The 14,964-nt window shown below is 45.6% G+C and overlaps 1 protein-coding gene across 1 annotated transcript in view; it reads right to left on the reverse strand.

The window, feature by feature from the left end:
* LOC102922391 (chondroitin sulfate proteoglycan 4-like) overlaps window positions 1–14,745 on the reverse strand; it is a 69,646-nt gene extending 54,901 nt beyond the window's left edge. The window contains 1 exon segment of the mRNA XM_042261545.2: window positions 14,593–14,745. Coding sequence (XP_042117479.2) covers window positions 14,593–14,671 — 79 coding nt within the window. The 5' untranslated portion in view covers window positions 14,672–14,745.
* Window positions 14,746–14,964: the final 219 nt, after the last annotated feature.

Consider the following 14,964-nt stretch of genomic DNA (forward strand, 5'->3'; position numbering starts at 1 on the left):
CACTTCCAAAGTCAAGAAGATAGTCTTAGCCAACAAGATGGCCACACAGATGTGCCTGGCACTCACCTCCTCTTCCACAAGGAAGAGCCAAAGCGAGAGCTGAACAGCCACTCTTTGAGGCACATGACCTCAAACCCTGGACCTCAGCAAGGTCTCTATGCTGTGGGATGGTCTGTATGTCAAATTGTTCTGATTGGTCAATAAATAAAACACTGATTGGCCAGTGGCCAGGCAGGAAGTAGGTGGGACAAGGAGAGAGGAGAATTCTGGGAAGCGGAAGGCTGAGGCAGAGAGACACTGCCAGCTGCTGCCATGACCAGCAGCATGTGAAGACGCCAGTAAGCCACCAGCCACATGGCAAGGTATAGATTTATGGAAATGGATTAATTTAAGCTATAAGAACAGTTAGCAAGAAGCCTGCCACGGCCATACAGTTTGTAAGCAATATAAGTCTCTGTGTTTACTTGGTTGGGTCTGAGCGGCTGTGGGACTGGCGGGTGACAGAGATTTGTCCTGACTGTGGGCAAGGCAGGAAAACTCTAGCTACAGTCTCTACCCAACAGTCAACCCTTGAAAGACTCTGTAAGACCTGGGATGACATACAGAGAGAAATATAAAGCATCCCATCACGTGCCACTAGGCTTTCCAGCCAGGGTGGGGGGGGATTCCACTTGAACAGAAGTGTCCTTGCAAACACCATGACGGCCACTGCTGGCAATCTTGGCTCCTGGGAAGTTCCTTAGCCATCACAGGTTTACAAATTATTTAGGGCAGCCAACTGGAACCTACCCAGCAGCTTTGCTTTTAAAAAGGAATTCTCACCATTTCCTCCTGAACTCTCATAGCGTAGGCTCTCATGGCTTGGTCCCAGCCGAGGAGGGAGCTGCTGTCTACTAGTGCTGGAGGGAATATAAGCCCCTGTTCCCTTTCATCCCCGGGCCCACAGTCATTCCACTGGAGGGAAGGACTGCAGACCCACAGACCACGTGACCCAGCACAGCCGCTGTAACCCTAGCATCTGAGACTTCTCCACACCCAGCACTGTAGGGACAGACATCTCCCATCTGGAGGGGGTAGAATGGTGGAGAGTTCACCTTCCAGAACTGAGTCCACAGTGCTTATCCACTGGAAACAAGGAGTGTGCAGCCATATGTGGACTCAGGCCAGTACCAGGACTGAGGGTGCTTGAGCACCCAGTCTCCACCAGTGGATGAGCCCTGTGCTGAGTTTGATGTTTTCTATCCTCCCTTTGGGGCCAGAAGACAATGCCCAAAGTACGTACGCAGCCCCACCCCCATAATCCAGAAGTATTGTAGAGCCCTCAACCGTGGGTACTGATTCCTTTGGCAAACCTCTATCTCCAAAAATATTTACATTACACTTCATAACAGTAGCAAAATTACAGTTATGGAGCGGCAACAAAACAATTTTATGGTTGGGGGTCACCACAACATGAGGGGCTGCAGCATTAGGAAGGTTGAGAACCACTGCTCTATCATTGCCCTGCTCCATGCTACCTTCCCACCCAACAGTATGATGACTTCAGTTGTTGGAGTGGTTGCACAGTATACATCCATACCCATTCTGTGTATACCACACCTGCTGGAGCCACAAAAAATTCCCACATGCACATGACCAGCAGCTCTTCTCTCTCTCTCTCTCTCTCTCTCTCTCTCTCTCTCTCTCTCTCTCTCTCTCTCTCTCCCTCTCTTGGTCCCTCACCCATTCTCTCTTGATTTCTCGACACAGGCTTTCCCTGTGTAGCCCTAGCTGTCCTGGAATTAGTTCTATAGACCAGGCTGGCCTCAAACTCAGAGATCACCTGCCTCTGCCTCCTATGTGCCAGACTAAAGACATGAGCCCCCATGCCTGGCTCGATGGTGGGTCTCTTTTACTCTGCCATACCATGTGTTGTGCCTGTAACATTTATTACAGGCAGAGAAGCAATAGAGACTACACTGTCGTGCCCTAGAGCTAAAGTCAATACCACATACCAATGTAGGAACAAAAATTAATTTAGAGAGAAAAAGAATATGGCAACATGGTGGATCCAAGAAAATGCATAATTCCCTAGCACTAGATTCTAAAGAAAACAACAGTAATCAAATGTCTGGTAAAGAATTTGTTAAAAATGATAAGGAAACTGAATAAAAATCAAGAAAATACAGGTAAGTAAAGCAAGACCAGAAAAACAACAGATCACATTAGTGAGAAATTCAGCAGAAGAGAATGTGGTACATGCACACAGTAGAGTTTTATTCAGTGATAAAGAACAAAACTGTGCTGTTTGTAGGAAAATGGATGGACTGAAGATCTTCATGTTAAGTGAAATAAAGCCAGACTCAGAAAAACAAATACTATGTGTTTGACCCTGTGTGAGAAGTTGAGAATGTAGACATAGACCTATGACAAGAAAGTAGAAGGGACACTGTTTGGGAAGAGGAGGGTACCGTGGGATAGAGGAAACTGGGGAGGAAAGAATATGATGAAAATACACAATATATGTGTGTGAAACTTTCAAATTCAACCCAGCATTTTCTAAAAATGAATATATGCTAGTAAAGAGACAAAAACAATAGGAAATCTAAGACATAAAAAAAATTCAGCAAAGAAATAGAGACCTTGAAAAGGAATAAGACAGGAATCTTGGAGACGCAGAGTTCAACAAGTCATTTAAGAACTACAGTCAAGTCTCAACAACAAACTAGACCAAATAGAGAAAGATCTGAACTCAAGACAGGTCCTCAGAAAGATCTCTATCAGATAAGGAAGAAGACTAAGTAGGAGGAGAAGGGACAGGAAGAGGATGAGGAATGATGAAGAATGCCTTCAAGAACTTTGGGACATGGTTAAATGTACAAATGTCGCATCTCAGGAGTGCCTAGAGAAAAAAAAAAACATGAAGGCATTTAAAGTCTATTAAATGACATAACGGCTGGAAACTTCATCGTCTCAGGGGAGATTTGAACATCTAGATACAGGAGAGTCAAATGACCCAAATAGATGTGTTCTGAAAAGATGCTCACACCAACTTATTATAGTCAAACTGTCAATGTCATAAAACAAAGAGAATTCTAAACCCTGAAAGAAAGAAGCTCCAAGACATACTTAAGGGAATGTTCACTAGACTAACAGAAAATTTATTTTTAGTGGAATCTCACTATGTATTCCAGGCTGGCCTTAAATTCAAAACCCTGCCTCAGCCTCCTAAGTGCTCAGATTATAGGCATGAACTGACATGTCTAGCTGTCAAAGAGCAGGCTTCTAAGATGACCAAACACTGGAAAAAGAGAATCCATTTCAAGTGTTGTCCTACGACCTCCACATCACCTTACATCACACCCCCCATGAATAAATAAATGTCATTTCAAAAAATCAAAGGCTATAAGCAGCTGTAAGTATGTATACACTAGTGTAGATGCACAAAATTCCATAAAATAATCATTAATAGAGGTAAAGGAAAAGATAGCATCTAATACAAAACCAGTGGGAGAACCCAAATACACATTTCTATCAATGGATATATCATCCAAATAGAAAATCAACAAAATAATTACATTATACTCTAGGTCAAATGGCTTAATCGGTATGGCAATGCAATATGATAAAGTATTTCTTACATTCCAAGAGACTGGAACTTCAGTTGGACCTCACAGTCAGAGCTACTAGTGCACCTGCAGGTCACTTAAGACTGGAACCAGTCTTTTTGTTTAACCTGCCTTTAAGAGAACAATGAAACAACCAACCTTTCATGCCTTGTATTTCCATGTAATCAGCTTTTAAAATCAAAGCTAATGTATAGTTGTAAATGTAAATTATATACTCTACAATACCTTAACCCAGAGTAATGCAGGTGTGCTATGATAATCTTTGTTGGAAATAGCAAAAAGAGGCTGAAAGCAGTCTTGTAGAATGGACATCCACTATAAACATTGAATGCAACATATGGATATTACTTGATAAATAATGGTTAAGTTATCTGGGTCAGTTGGGGTCAATTGGAGTCAATGACTTAATCCCTGGTAGGTCTCTGTTAAAGATTTCTACAAATTATCTCTTATTCCTTCCCTATGTGATGCTTTCTGTACATTTAAAAAACAGAGTAAAGCCCTTTGTTAGGGACACTCAGACACAGAGTTAGACACACACACACACACACACACACACACACACACACACACACACACACACGATGGCACACAAGGACAGACAGACAGATGTGGAGGGGGTGGTGGTGGTTCAGGGGCGGATTTACAAGGCAGCTTTCAGGAACGCATGCTTTCAGATTCGGGCTACAGACAGACAAGATAGCTGACCTGGAGAGAGTGAAGGAGAGAATTCAAATCCGGGCTCGCTCTTAGTTAAATGACACGGAAGGGAAATGTTCTTATTTCTTCCCTAATGTGGCACTGACACATTATCGGTGAGTTCGAGCTCATTAATTAATGTGTTCAAGCCAATCACAGGCAGGCACGTTCAGAACATTTCATCCACAACTACAGCACATGCCTTCTTTTCTTCAGCACATAGAGCTTCCTTAAACAGATCATACATTAGGTTCAAAATGAATCTCAACAAGCCCAAGTCAAAATCACATCAGTATCTTTTCCGATCACAAGGGACATACATCCAGAAATTAACAACCTCAAACATCAGAATTCATTGAGAATTAACAAGATGCTACTGAATACACTATGGGTCATTAAGGACGTCAAAGAGAAATTAAAAATTATATAAGTAGAAATAATCTATCAAAACTTATGGGACACAGCAAAGGCAGAGGAGCGTTTCAAAATAAAAGAAAGATTTTAAACATGCAACCTAACGATACATCTCAATAACCTGGGAGTAAATAAAAACCCAAATTAGTCAAAGGAAAGAAACAACTAAGATCAGAGGAGAAATATATAAGATAGAAGCTAAAAACAGATAAGAGATCAGTGAAGCAAAAGTTTTTTTAAAGATAAACAAAAGCAATAAAATAAAATATTTAAAAATCAATTTAGCCAAGGAAATGAAAGGAAAATTAGAAACCAAAGACACACAGAAAAAAGGAAGGCATCTCATGTGCAAGAATTGGAATAATTCATGTTATTAAAATGTCTGTATACTATCTTAAGTGATTTGCATAATTCCTATTATTAAAGTGTCTGCATACTATCTTAAGTGATTTGCAGACTCAAGGCAATCTCTATCGAAACATCAAATATATTCTTCACAGAGTTAGAAAAAATTCTAAATTTTATATTAAACAAAACATCAAAGACTCCAAGTAGTGAAAAAAAAAGAAGGTCAGGGGCATCACAATACCTGATTTCAAGGCATATTACAGAGCCATTGTAACCAAGCATCACGGCCCAGGTCTGCAAACAGACACGAGGGCCAATGGGACATAGCAGGCATCCCAGAGACAAACTGATTCTCAGTAAAGGCTTCAAAAACACACACTGGAGGCAGCACTGGGGGAACTGAAGGTTGGAACTCGACCCCCGACTCTCACCCTTGTGCAAAAACCATCTCAGAATTATCCAAGTCCTAAACATCAGACCTGAAAAGTCTCAAATTACTAGAAGAAAATAAAGAAAGAAATGCCTCAAACATCTCATTGATATAGAAAGGACTCCAAAATCACACATTAAAAAAAAAAAAAAAAAAAAACAGCAAAGATTGCGTTACCTCAGAGTAAAAACTTTCTGCACAGCAAATGAAATAAGTGATACAGAAGAGGCAGCTTAAAGGATGAGAGGAGACATTTGCCAAATACTCACCTGACAAGGGGCTGGCACCCAAACACCCAAGGAGCCCAATGGCTCAAGAGCCAGGGAAACAAGCTAATAATGATCTGAACAGACACTTCTCAAAGGGGAAACACAGTGGTACTAGATGTGTGAAAAATGTTTGATGTGATTAGTGACTTGGAAAATTCAATTCAAAACTAGGATATCTAAGATCTTACCCCAATTAGAATGACTGTTATCAAAACAATAACAACTGCTGCTAAGTATATGCAGAAGTAAAGGTGCGGTTGTACACTGTTAAGAAATGTAAATTAGGACAATCGATATGGAGATTCCTCAAAACAGTGAATAGATTTACCCTAGGACTCAGCCTTCCCATTCTGAGAAAATATCCAAGGGATGGGAGAAAGCGAGGGGTGAGTTACATGCATGTCCATGAGGGGTGAGTTACATGCTTGTCCACATTTTCTGCAGAACTATTCATAGCAGCTAAGAAAAAATCAGCAGCAGACAAATGGACAAATGAAATTAGATAAATTGTGGATAACCGATACATAATACATAGATGTTTGACAGACAGAGATAATATTTAGATATATAATGCAGTGCTATTCAGCCATAAAATTAATTACAGCAAAATGGATGGAACCAGAGAGCATTACATTAGTGAAATGAGCAAACATGTTCTCTCTTGTATGGGGAAGTCTTTTTTTTTTTCCTTTTTTCTTTTGTATTTTTTTTTCATCCTTAATGTAGGAAAGAGATAACTGAGGGCTGGGAGGAAGGAGGATAAGGGAGGCTGGAATTGATCAGTACACACTGTTTACTGATAAATATATATTCAAAAAGTCAATCAATGTCAATAAATATATTAATGAGTAAGCTCAATGCTAGAACATAGAGCTAAAGTCACTAAGGTGAAGCAAGCAACCTCAAACCTCCCAGCCAGCTGAGTTTATTCTCCTGAATGCCCCCCACACACACCCCAATTTCTAACAGGCCTGCAGGCTGTATTGTTAAGTGTTCAAAGCCAGGAAATGTTTTCTAAATCATGAGATCTACTGCTAAGATGACTAAATAACATTCATAAACAATATCCATATCTTTTCCCATGTTTCACCTCTCTGGCACTGGTCTATTCCAGTCCCAGCTGGCGGCCAGAAAATTCCATCACCTCCAGAGAAAAACAAGGAAGCGGGTTTGAAACTTCTGGTCTGACAGTCTGAAGCCACTTGATGTCCTCAGTTACCTCCAGGTTGACTCCATCTTCTCAGCCTCTGACACACGTCTCAGAATAACAATAAGAACAAACAGGAAAGCAAGTGAAATCAGTTCCTGGAGGGAAAGGAGATCTGCCCTCTGGTGAAGGCCAGGACAGGGATTCCAGTATCTGATCAGGTTGAACAGCAAACTGGAGATGCTGTCCTTGTCCTGTGTGCTGAAATAAGGGGTCCGATGCACAATGCCAATGGTGTTCGGTAAGAAGGTAGCTAAAACACAGTGCTCCCAGAGGGCAAATATTTATATCGGCCTGCGATTTCTCCCATGAGACAATTTTCAGTCATCATATTTACCTTACAGTTGACTCTAACTCGTTCTTCCAAACTCTTCCTGGTTTTGTGTTGGATTGTGGTTGTGTGTTTGTTTGGTTTTGGGTTTGACTTACTATTTACTGAGTGCTCAGCGTGTGCCCAGTATTGTCAAGAGCAGAAGGTAAAGACTTCACAGCTGGCTGTCTTTTACTCTTGTAGAAAGGTTCCTAGAAAGAAGAGTGCCCTGAAGTGCTGGAGTTGTTAGGATGGCAGCTGGTTTGGGTGAGCTAGGGAACAAGGGAGGGAGCAATCAAAGCAAAATGTGCCTCTTCCGGGTCCACAGAGGAGCCCAGGGGTTTGCTTTGTGGGTAAAGATTCAAAGGTAAACACAAGAGACTGGTGCCGTCTGACTCTTCTAAAATACCCCAAGGAAAGTCACTTAAAGGAGAAGGAAGCTATTTTCTCTTACAGTTCCAGATAGATACATTCCATCCTGGCAAGGAAGACATGGCCACCAGCAGGGGCACCGGGGTGGCAGGAGCAGGAAGCTAGCTGGTCACACTGCATCCACACCCAGAATGCAGAGAGTGACAGGCGAGGCCAGGCCAGTAAGCCTCAAGGCCTGCCTGCCCCAAGTGACACACTTCCTCCGGCGAGGCTCCACCTCCTAAAGTTTCCAGGACTTTCCCAGACAGCACCACCACCTGGGGGACCAAGTGTTTGAATGCATGAGCCTATGGGGGCAGGTGGGACAGTCCACATTCAGACCACAACAGCTAATCAAGCAGTCACAATTTCTATTTAGTTAGACCATAGCTGACTCACTCAGTCTGGCTAAAGGACGTGGAGGGGAGGGGTTTCCGGGCAAGACCTAGGGGGTGGAACCGGAGGAACGGAGGGAGAAAACCAAGAGGAAAATTGACAACACAAGAGACTGAAGGTCCTGCCTGGCTCAGTGCAGTATGAAGGGGACAGGTACAGTGGAGGCTGCGGCCACCTGAAGGGTGAAGGAGCCGACAGACAGAGAAGGGAGGGGCTGTTTCTCCATATGGAGGACCTTCTCTGACCATTCAAAGTGCCTTACAACATGAGTGACTGGCTGCCCCTTTAATGGCCTTTATAAATCTCTACTTAAAAAAAAAGTCTGTATCACCGGTTGTTATCTGGCCACAGTAACATGACACCCCAAATGGAATGTTAAGATTTGGAGATCAAAATCTGGTTAGTCAGACCACCACCTAATTCTCCAGGCATGGAACTGTGTCCAGCACACGTTAGATTATTTAATAAATGACTGCCTTGGAAATCAGGAGTCTATCAAAAGAGGGTTGTGGTGATATATTGTGTACCCCAATAAAGCTTGCCTGGGGATCAGAGGACAAAGCCAGACACTCTATTAAACATAAAGGCCAGGCAGTGGTAGCACACGCCTTTAATCTTAGCGTTCAGGAGGCAGAGATCCATTTGGATCTCTGTGAGTTCGAGGCCACACAGGGAACAGAGCCAGGCCAGGTGGCACATGCCTTTAATCCCAGCACTTCGAAGGAAGTAAGATGGCAGGGCACAGAAAACGGTATATAAAGTGTGAGTAAACAGGAAGTCCTGAGGCTGAGGATTTCGTAGAGGTAAGAACATGGCTGGCTTGTTCTGCTTCTCTGATCTTCCAGCTGTCACCCCAGTATCTGGCTCCAGGATTTTTATTAACAAGACCATTTAGCAATTCGTGTTACAGAGGGTCAGAAAGGGAATCAGTTAAGGAAATGACACAATCAGAACGTAACTCAGAGGATGACAAAGGGATGAGAAGTGAGTGAGCTCAAGACACGGTTAAAAGGCAGTATCGTGGGGGTGGGAGGGAGAGGAGATGCTAGAAGGAAATTCCCATCAACTTCCAGATTTGGGGTTTGGCTGTGACTTCCTGGGGTGGAAATCTGGGATGAGAAGACTTTGTGCTTGAGTTGTTGACACACACACAAGTTTGGGGAGCGAATGGATGACTTACCAGTGAGGCAAGCAGAAGGTTCCTCACTGGTGGGCCTGTGAACAACGGGAAACATTAAACAGCTTTCAGTCACAGAGACAGATGGGTTCTGGATTTTGGAGAAGGGTCTGGTGGCTCTGTGAACTGGGATATAAATTAATTAAAGAAGTATTGAGAAAAAAAACATTCCATGTCTATTTGCTGTCACTGAAAATTAGAATTTCTTTTCTATAATTTTAGTATCTGGGGTAATGTTATATCCTGTCTTTTAACATACAGCTGTGCTTAGAAATGATTTCCAGGAGCACCATGGGTATAGAAATTTGTCTTTAAAATTGAAATTGGAAAAAACACGAAAGCTCTCTGGCATCATACAAAATCCTAAGATGAAGTTCTAAGAAGAGCCCTGCCCTGGAAAGGACCTCACACTCATGCTGTGTGATTCAAGCTCCGTCAGTGAGTTGGAAAGGCAGGCTTTGCCCTGTAGGCTCCTCCTTGACAATCTCTAGTGTTTTAATATGCTGTGGACATTGTGTGAACGTCAAGTTGAAGTGGGATATTTATTCAAGGGGCAGCTAACTTTAACCAGCTCCTCCGGAGAAGAAGAAAAAAAGAAAACTTACAAGCAAGAAAATAACTTAGCAGAAACATCCTCAATACCTTACGCAACCTCCCAGCAGACTAACACAAAACTCTGCTCCCTTAAATTTAAATCCAAGTAGGAAGTCAATGAACTCAAATCTGCTCTAGGGCTGAAGGGCGGGTTTATCCGATGCTCGGTGAGCTTCGAAGGGCAACTCCGGCACCAAGTCCTTGCGCTACATGTGCTGCTGATATTGTTGGAGGAAGAGAGACAGCAGAGGGCAGCAGGTTCAGACACACGAAAACATCTTCGGTTTCTAGGTGGATCTAGGTCCAGCAATTTACAGTCCTTTGGCTCTTGGCCAACCGTAACTTGCTAGGCTCTCAACTCTCCGATTCATCCAAATATTAGCTTTTGTGCAACTGCTCCGGGCTGGGTCCTCAGGCTACGAGGGCAAGACCAGCAGTTGCTCCACCCTCCCCTCCTCTCAGGGAAGGATTCCTGTGTCTGGCACTACTCTGGGGGCTGCTGCTCCTCTAGTCTCGGATGCAAACAGTCCCTGCTCAATAAGCCAGCGAAGTCGTCCTGGTGCTCAGTCTGCCCTGGCTGAGACACCAGCTTCCCTCTGCTGGGCCACAGAGCCTAAGTCCAACCATTCATGCTCTGCATATGGTGTCTGCTGCCCAGGTTCCTCCTCAGACATGCGTGTCCAGGCGTCCTCCCTGGAGAGACAGTGCCTTCTCCTAAGATCTGAGGTTGACAGCTCTTCCAGCCTCTCCCTCTTCTCCCGAGGCACCTCCTTTCCAATGCCCTGGACAAAATTCTACAACCCTTATCTATCCTTCTCTATCTTCTAATGCCCTAGACAGAATTCTACAACCCTTATCTATCTTCTGTGCACCTACGGTCGGGCGGTAGGTAACTGTAAGGAACCAGCACTCTGTGCCACATGCCACCTGCTGTGACAAGAAAAAGAAATCTGAGTTTGTGCATCAGTTTTGATACACCAATCGTGAAAGTAGTGCCAGGATATTCTCTGCAGAGCCCCAAGAATATATTAGGCCATCTGAGGTAGTTGCAATCTAAAAGCCAAAACAACAACAAAAAAGAGCTAAGTTTATTTGTTTCAATGTGGTTGAAATTCTGTCTCCACTGATTGACATGTGAAACGCTGTTCACCTCTTGTTGCACAAGCCTTCCAAAGGCAAACGGGGAACTCTGCAAAGTGGACTGGTGTAGTGGGTAGCCATTCCAGCTTGGATCTGGAAGTTCCAACCCCCATTGAGACTCTGGCAACTGTCACGCCTACGAGGCGGGGCCAGGGGAGGCGTCTGGAGACCTGAGAGCTGGATGGGCGAGCGCTCTCTCTGTTCCTGGACCCTAGACGGTGGAGGTTCACTGAGCAGAGCTCCAGAGAACACCGCTGGACTGCGATACACCTTCCCAAGACCCCCCCCCCCCGCCGCGATCTACCTATCCCTTCATTTGTAAGTCACCCACTAAATAAATCTTCCTTTTAACTACGTGGAGTGGCCTTCATAATTTCACCAATAGACTGGTATCCCTCTCCTCTCTTGGCACTCACTTACACCACAGGCAGGCTTGTCTGGTTAACTAGGTGCATCAATTACATTATCTCACCATAAGTAAACACATCCTCAAAAAAAAAAAAAAAAGTCATGTGTGCCTAGGTTTGGATGCAGTCTGTATCCCAACTTTAAGAGTCTCTTCTATGTCAAAAAGAGGTGACAGAAACTTTAAAAGGTGGAGACTAGTGGAGACCATTGGGTCACTTAAGACATCACTCCCAGAGGAGATTGGGGTCATTCTCAAGGAACCGTTGCTAGCTCTCTAGAGAGACGTGTTCTAAAATGCCAGACCAGCCGCACCCCGGGCATTCTCTGGCTTCTTCTCGCCCTTCTGCAGGCTCCTAGCATGAAGCCAACTGCCACGATTCCCTCGTCAGAGCCAGCACCAAGGTCATGAACTAAAGACACCTCTTTTCTTTAAAACACATTCAGCCTTGGGTGTTTTCTCGTAGCAGAATAATCAATGAAGATGTTTTTAAAATCCTTCCAAGGAACTCATGGGAAAAGACGCATTAAAAACAACGTGAAGAGCAGCAATGCTAAGCAACAGGTCAGCCTGGCAGGTCTCTTCCGGAACAAGTGCCCATTCAGCCTCGTCAGAACGCAAAAGCAGTATCTGACAAGAAGGTGGTCCAGATTAGAAACACTGAAAACAAGACAAAAATAATAAATACACTGGTGATATGGAGCTAGTACAAATGTAGGTCCTATCACCTTCAGAAAGTGGCCAATGACAATAGTATGATTCGAAAAATAGAATACACAAGGCATGTGCACTAAAAGTAATTTTACTAGACAATATCTATTGCCAGACAAGGGTGGCTTCTGCTGTGGTAACTTGCCAAGCTGACCTGTCCAGCACCTTGTACCCTGCAAGCACTAAGAACAGCTCACTGTGGGCAATTCAATTGCTAAAGGAAATACCCTGAATTATACAAGAAGACAAAGGGGGAAAATGAAGTCAAACTGTGCATGTGGTAACTCGGGAGAATATTCTCAGGACTGGAGGGATGGCTCAGCGGTTACAAGCATGGACTAATCTTCCAGAAGATCTGGGTTCAATTCCCAGAATCCACATGGTAGTTCACAACCGTCTCTAACTCCAGTTTCAGGGTATCTGATGCCCTCTTCTGGTCTCCTCTAACACCAGATACATGTGTGAGAAACAGACATATACGCAGCTAAAACACGCATAGTCACATCCATGCACAACTGTAAGAACTGGGATCTGACTGGGAGGGGGAGCTGAGGGAGTGAAGAGAAGACAGACAGACAACACACAGACAGAACACTGGGGTCACATCATCTGACCCAGAAGCTCAGCATATTTATTATATAGAGTTGAACAGAGAGACACAGTTATTGCAGATAAACATGGAGGCAGGGTTTGTGGTACCCAGCTGGATCAAGGAGACAGGTTCAGCTAATCTCAAGAACAGACTCTATAGGGGAAATGTATTTGGCTAAAATTGAAGGGTGGGCTGGGGCTGTGGTGGACAATTTCTACACATACTATCAACATCCATACATGGACCAGAGGAAGGCTTTTCCATTTCCTCTTGGCACCACCAAAGGGACGAGGTGAAGGCTTTGCTATTTCTGTATGAATCTGAGGATCTGGGCCCTTTGACAAGGTGGAGCTTAGTTAGGGTTTCCTCTTCTCCCTACAACCCGTACACATAAAATAAAAGAAGAAGAAGAAAATATTCTTCCAAGCATCACAAAGCGGATTTTTTGGCAAGATTTTGGCCTACAATATTTGTCATGCTGTCCGGGCCATGGATGAAGAACATACATGTTTGAGGACCTGCTATGGAATTCCGTGAACAAAGAAGCCACACGCCTAGTCTGAAGGCATATACAACCTACTGTCTCCTGGCCACAGTAATTGCATTGAAGAGGCGGAATGGGGAATAATGACTAAGGAAAGCTGAAAACGAGTGTTTATTGAGCATCCCCAGTCTGCAAACAGTTGTTTGGGTTAAGCCTCTCGGAAGACGTTATTACCATAGTAAGTTTACAGAGTTAAAAACGAAGAGCCAGAGGGGTAACCGTGCGGAGTAACTGGGAACGGAAGATAGCCCTTGGGTTTGAAGCCTAAGCCTCGCCGGCTGCTAAGCCAGGAGTTTCTCTTTGCTCCCAACTATTCCTGGCACCCTGTCTGATACCCTCTGGGTCTGTCAGAGGCCATTCACTGCCCTTTAGAGTCACACCTGCCCCTTCAGTCACAGTTACTGCAGTTCCAGGCCTCCAACCCTTGGCCACACCCCCCTTAGAACCCGGACGAGCAGGACAGCCTGGAGACGAGGAGCTAGGAAATAAGGAAGATGGTGAAGATGTAGAGCTTTTCCAGACAGCCTCCTCACCACCGGAGCAAGGAGAGGGGTGAGGCGTCTTCCAGGACCTAGATGGCCCCTGGAGCGTTACTCTAAAACGACATCATCACACAATGATCGCGCGCAGCAATGCTCTCTGGCCACCCTGAAAATGAATTTAAGTCTTCAGAATCTTACTGAAAATACTACAGACATGCAACGCCTGTGATTTAGAATTTCTGGAAGCCTTTTGTAGAACTGAGGGTGGGAAGGCCCAGGAACTGGGACTCAGTCACGTAAAAGTTTAGAGAACCACGTGCTAAGTAATCTGGAAGGTAGGCAAAACGCCAAGGAAAAATTTAAAAAAAAAAAAAAGTTATGTATTTGGGCTCAGAGAAGTGAAGGACAAGGAGCTGGGGAAGTCAAAGAATATCCTCTATAACTGAAGTGTCCCCCAACGTCTCGCAGGTCACAGGAGACCAAACAGCTCCCGGGCCACCTGAGGAGTCGGCCATTCTGCTGGTCAGATGGCCGATCTTAAAAACTCCCCGTCCCCGAGTTCTCGGCGAGGAGGTGGGGCGCAGGCCCGGGCTGGGAGTTGGAAGTGGTCGGCCGCGGCGGCGAAGCCTGTGCGCAGGGCCTCTCTGCGTCCTCCCCTCCGCCCAGCTCCGGGACGCGGGGCCTGAGCACGCCCGGGATCGGGGGAACCGCTCGCCCCGATCGCCCCGATCGCCCAGCCTCCTCCCCGGGGGAAAGGGGGTGATCGCGCCCCAACCCAGCCGCCCACCCTCTCCGCGCAGCGCCGCTTTGCCCTGGCCCGCCCCGGACGGGGAAGGGAAGTTGGGGGCGCGTACCTCCGAGCGCCCCACGAGGCCCGCAGAGCTCCAGGCAGGCGGCGAGCAGCACGAGGCGGCGGACCCCGGGCCGCCCCATCCTGCCGCGCCGTCTCCCGGCCGAGTCGAGCTCTACCTGCGGGGTTCGCTGCCCGCCGCCGCGCGCCCCGGAGCCTGGCGAGGGGCGGCGTCCCCGGCCGCGCGCGGCCCGACGGGGCGGGGCACTTGTGCTACCTGCAGCTGTCGCGCGGGGTCAGCGCGGGTCTGCCTCCACGGTGAAATCAGACGACGGGGCTAGAGCGTGGGCTCCATCGCCATGCAAGCGACAGAGGGGTCAGGGGTCGGCGGCCCCCTCCCTTGCTTGCAGATCTGGAGCTCCGTGTGCCTAACTGG

Source organism: Peromyscus maniculatus, chromosome 15 (genome assembly GCF_049852395.1).
Source record: "Peromyscus maniculatus bairdii isolate BWxNUB_F1_BW_parent chromosome 15, HU_Pman_BW_mat_3.1, whole genome shotgun sequence".
NCBI classification, from domain to species: Eukaryota; Metazoa; Chordata; class Mammalia; order Rodentia; family Cricetidae; genus Peromyscus; species Peromyscus maniculatus.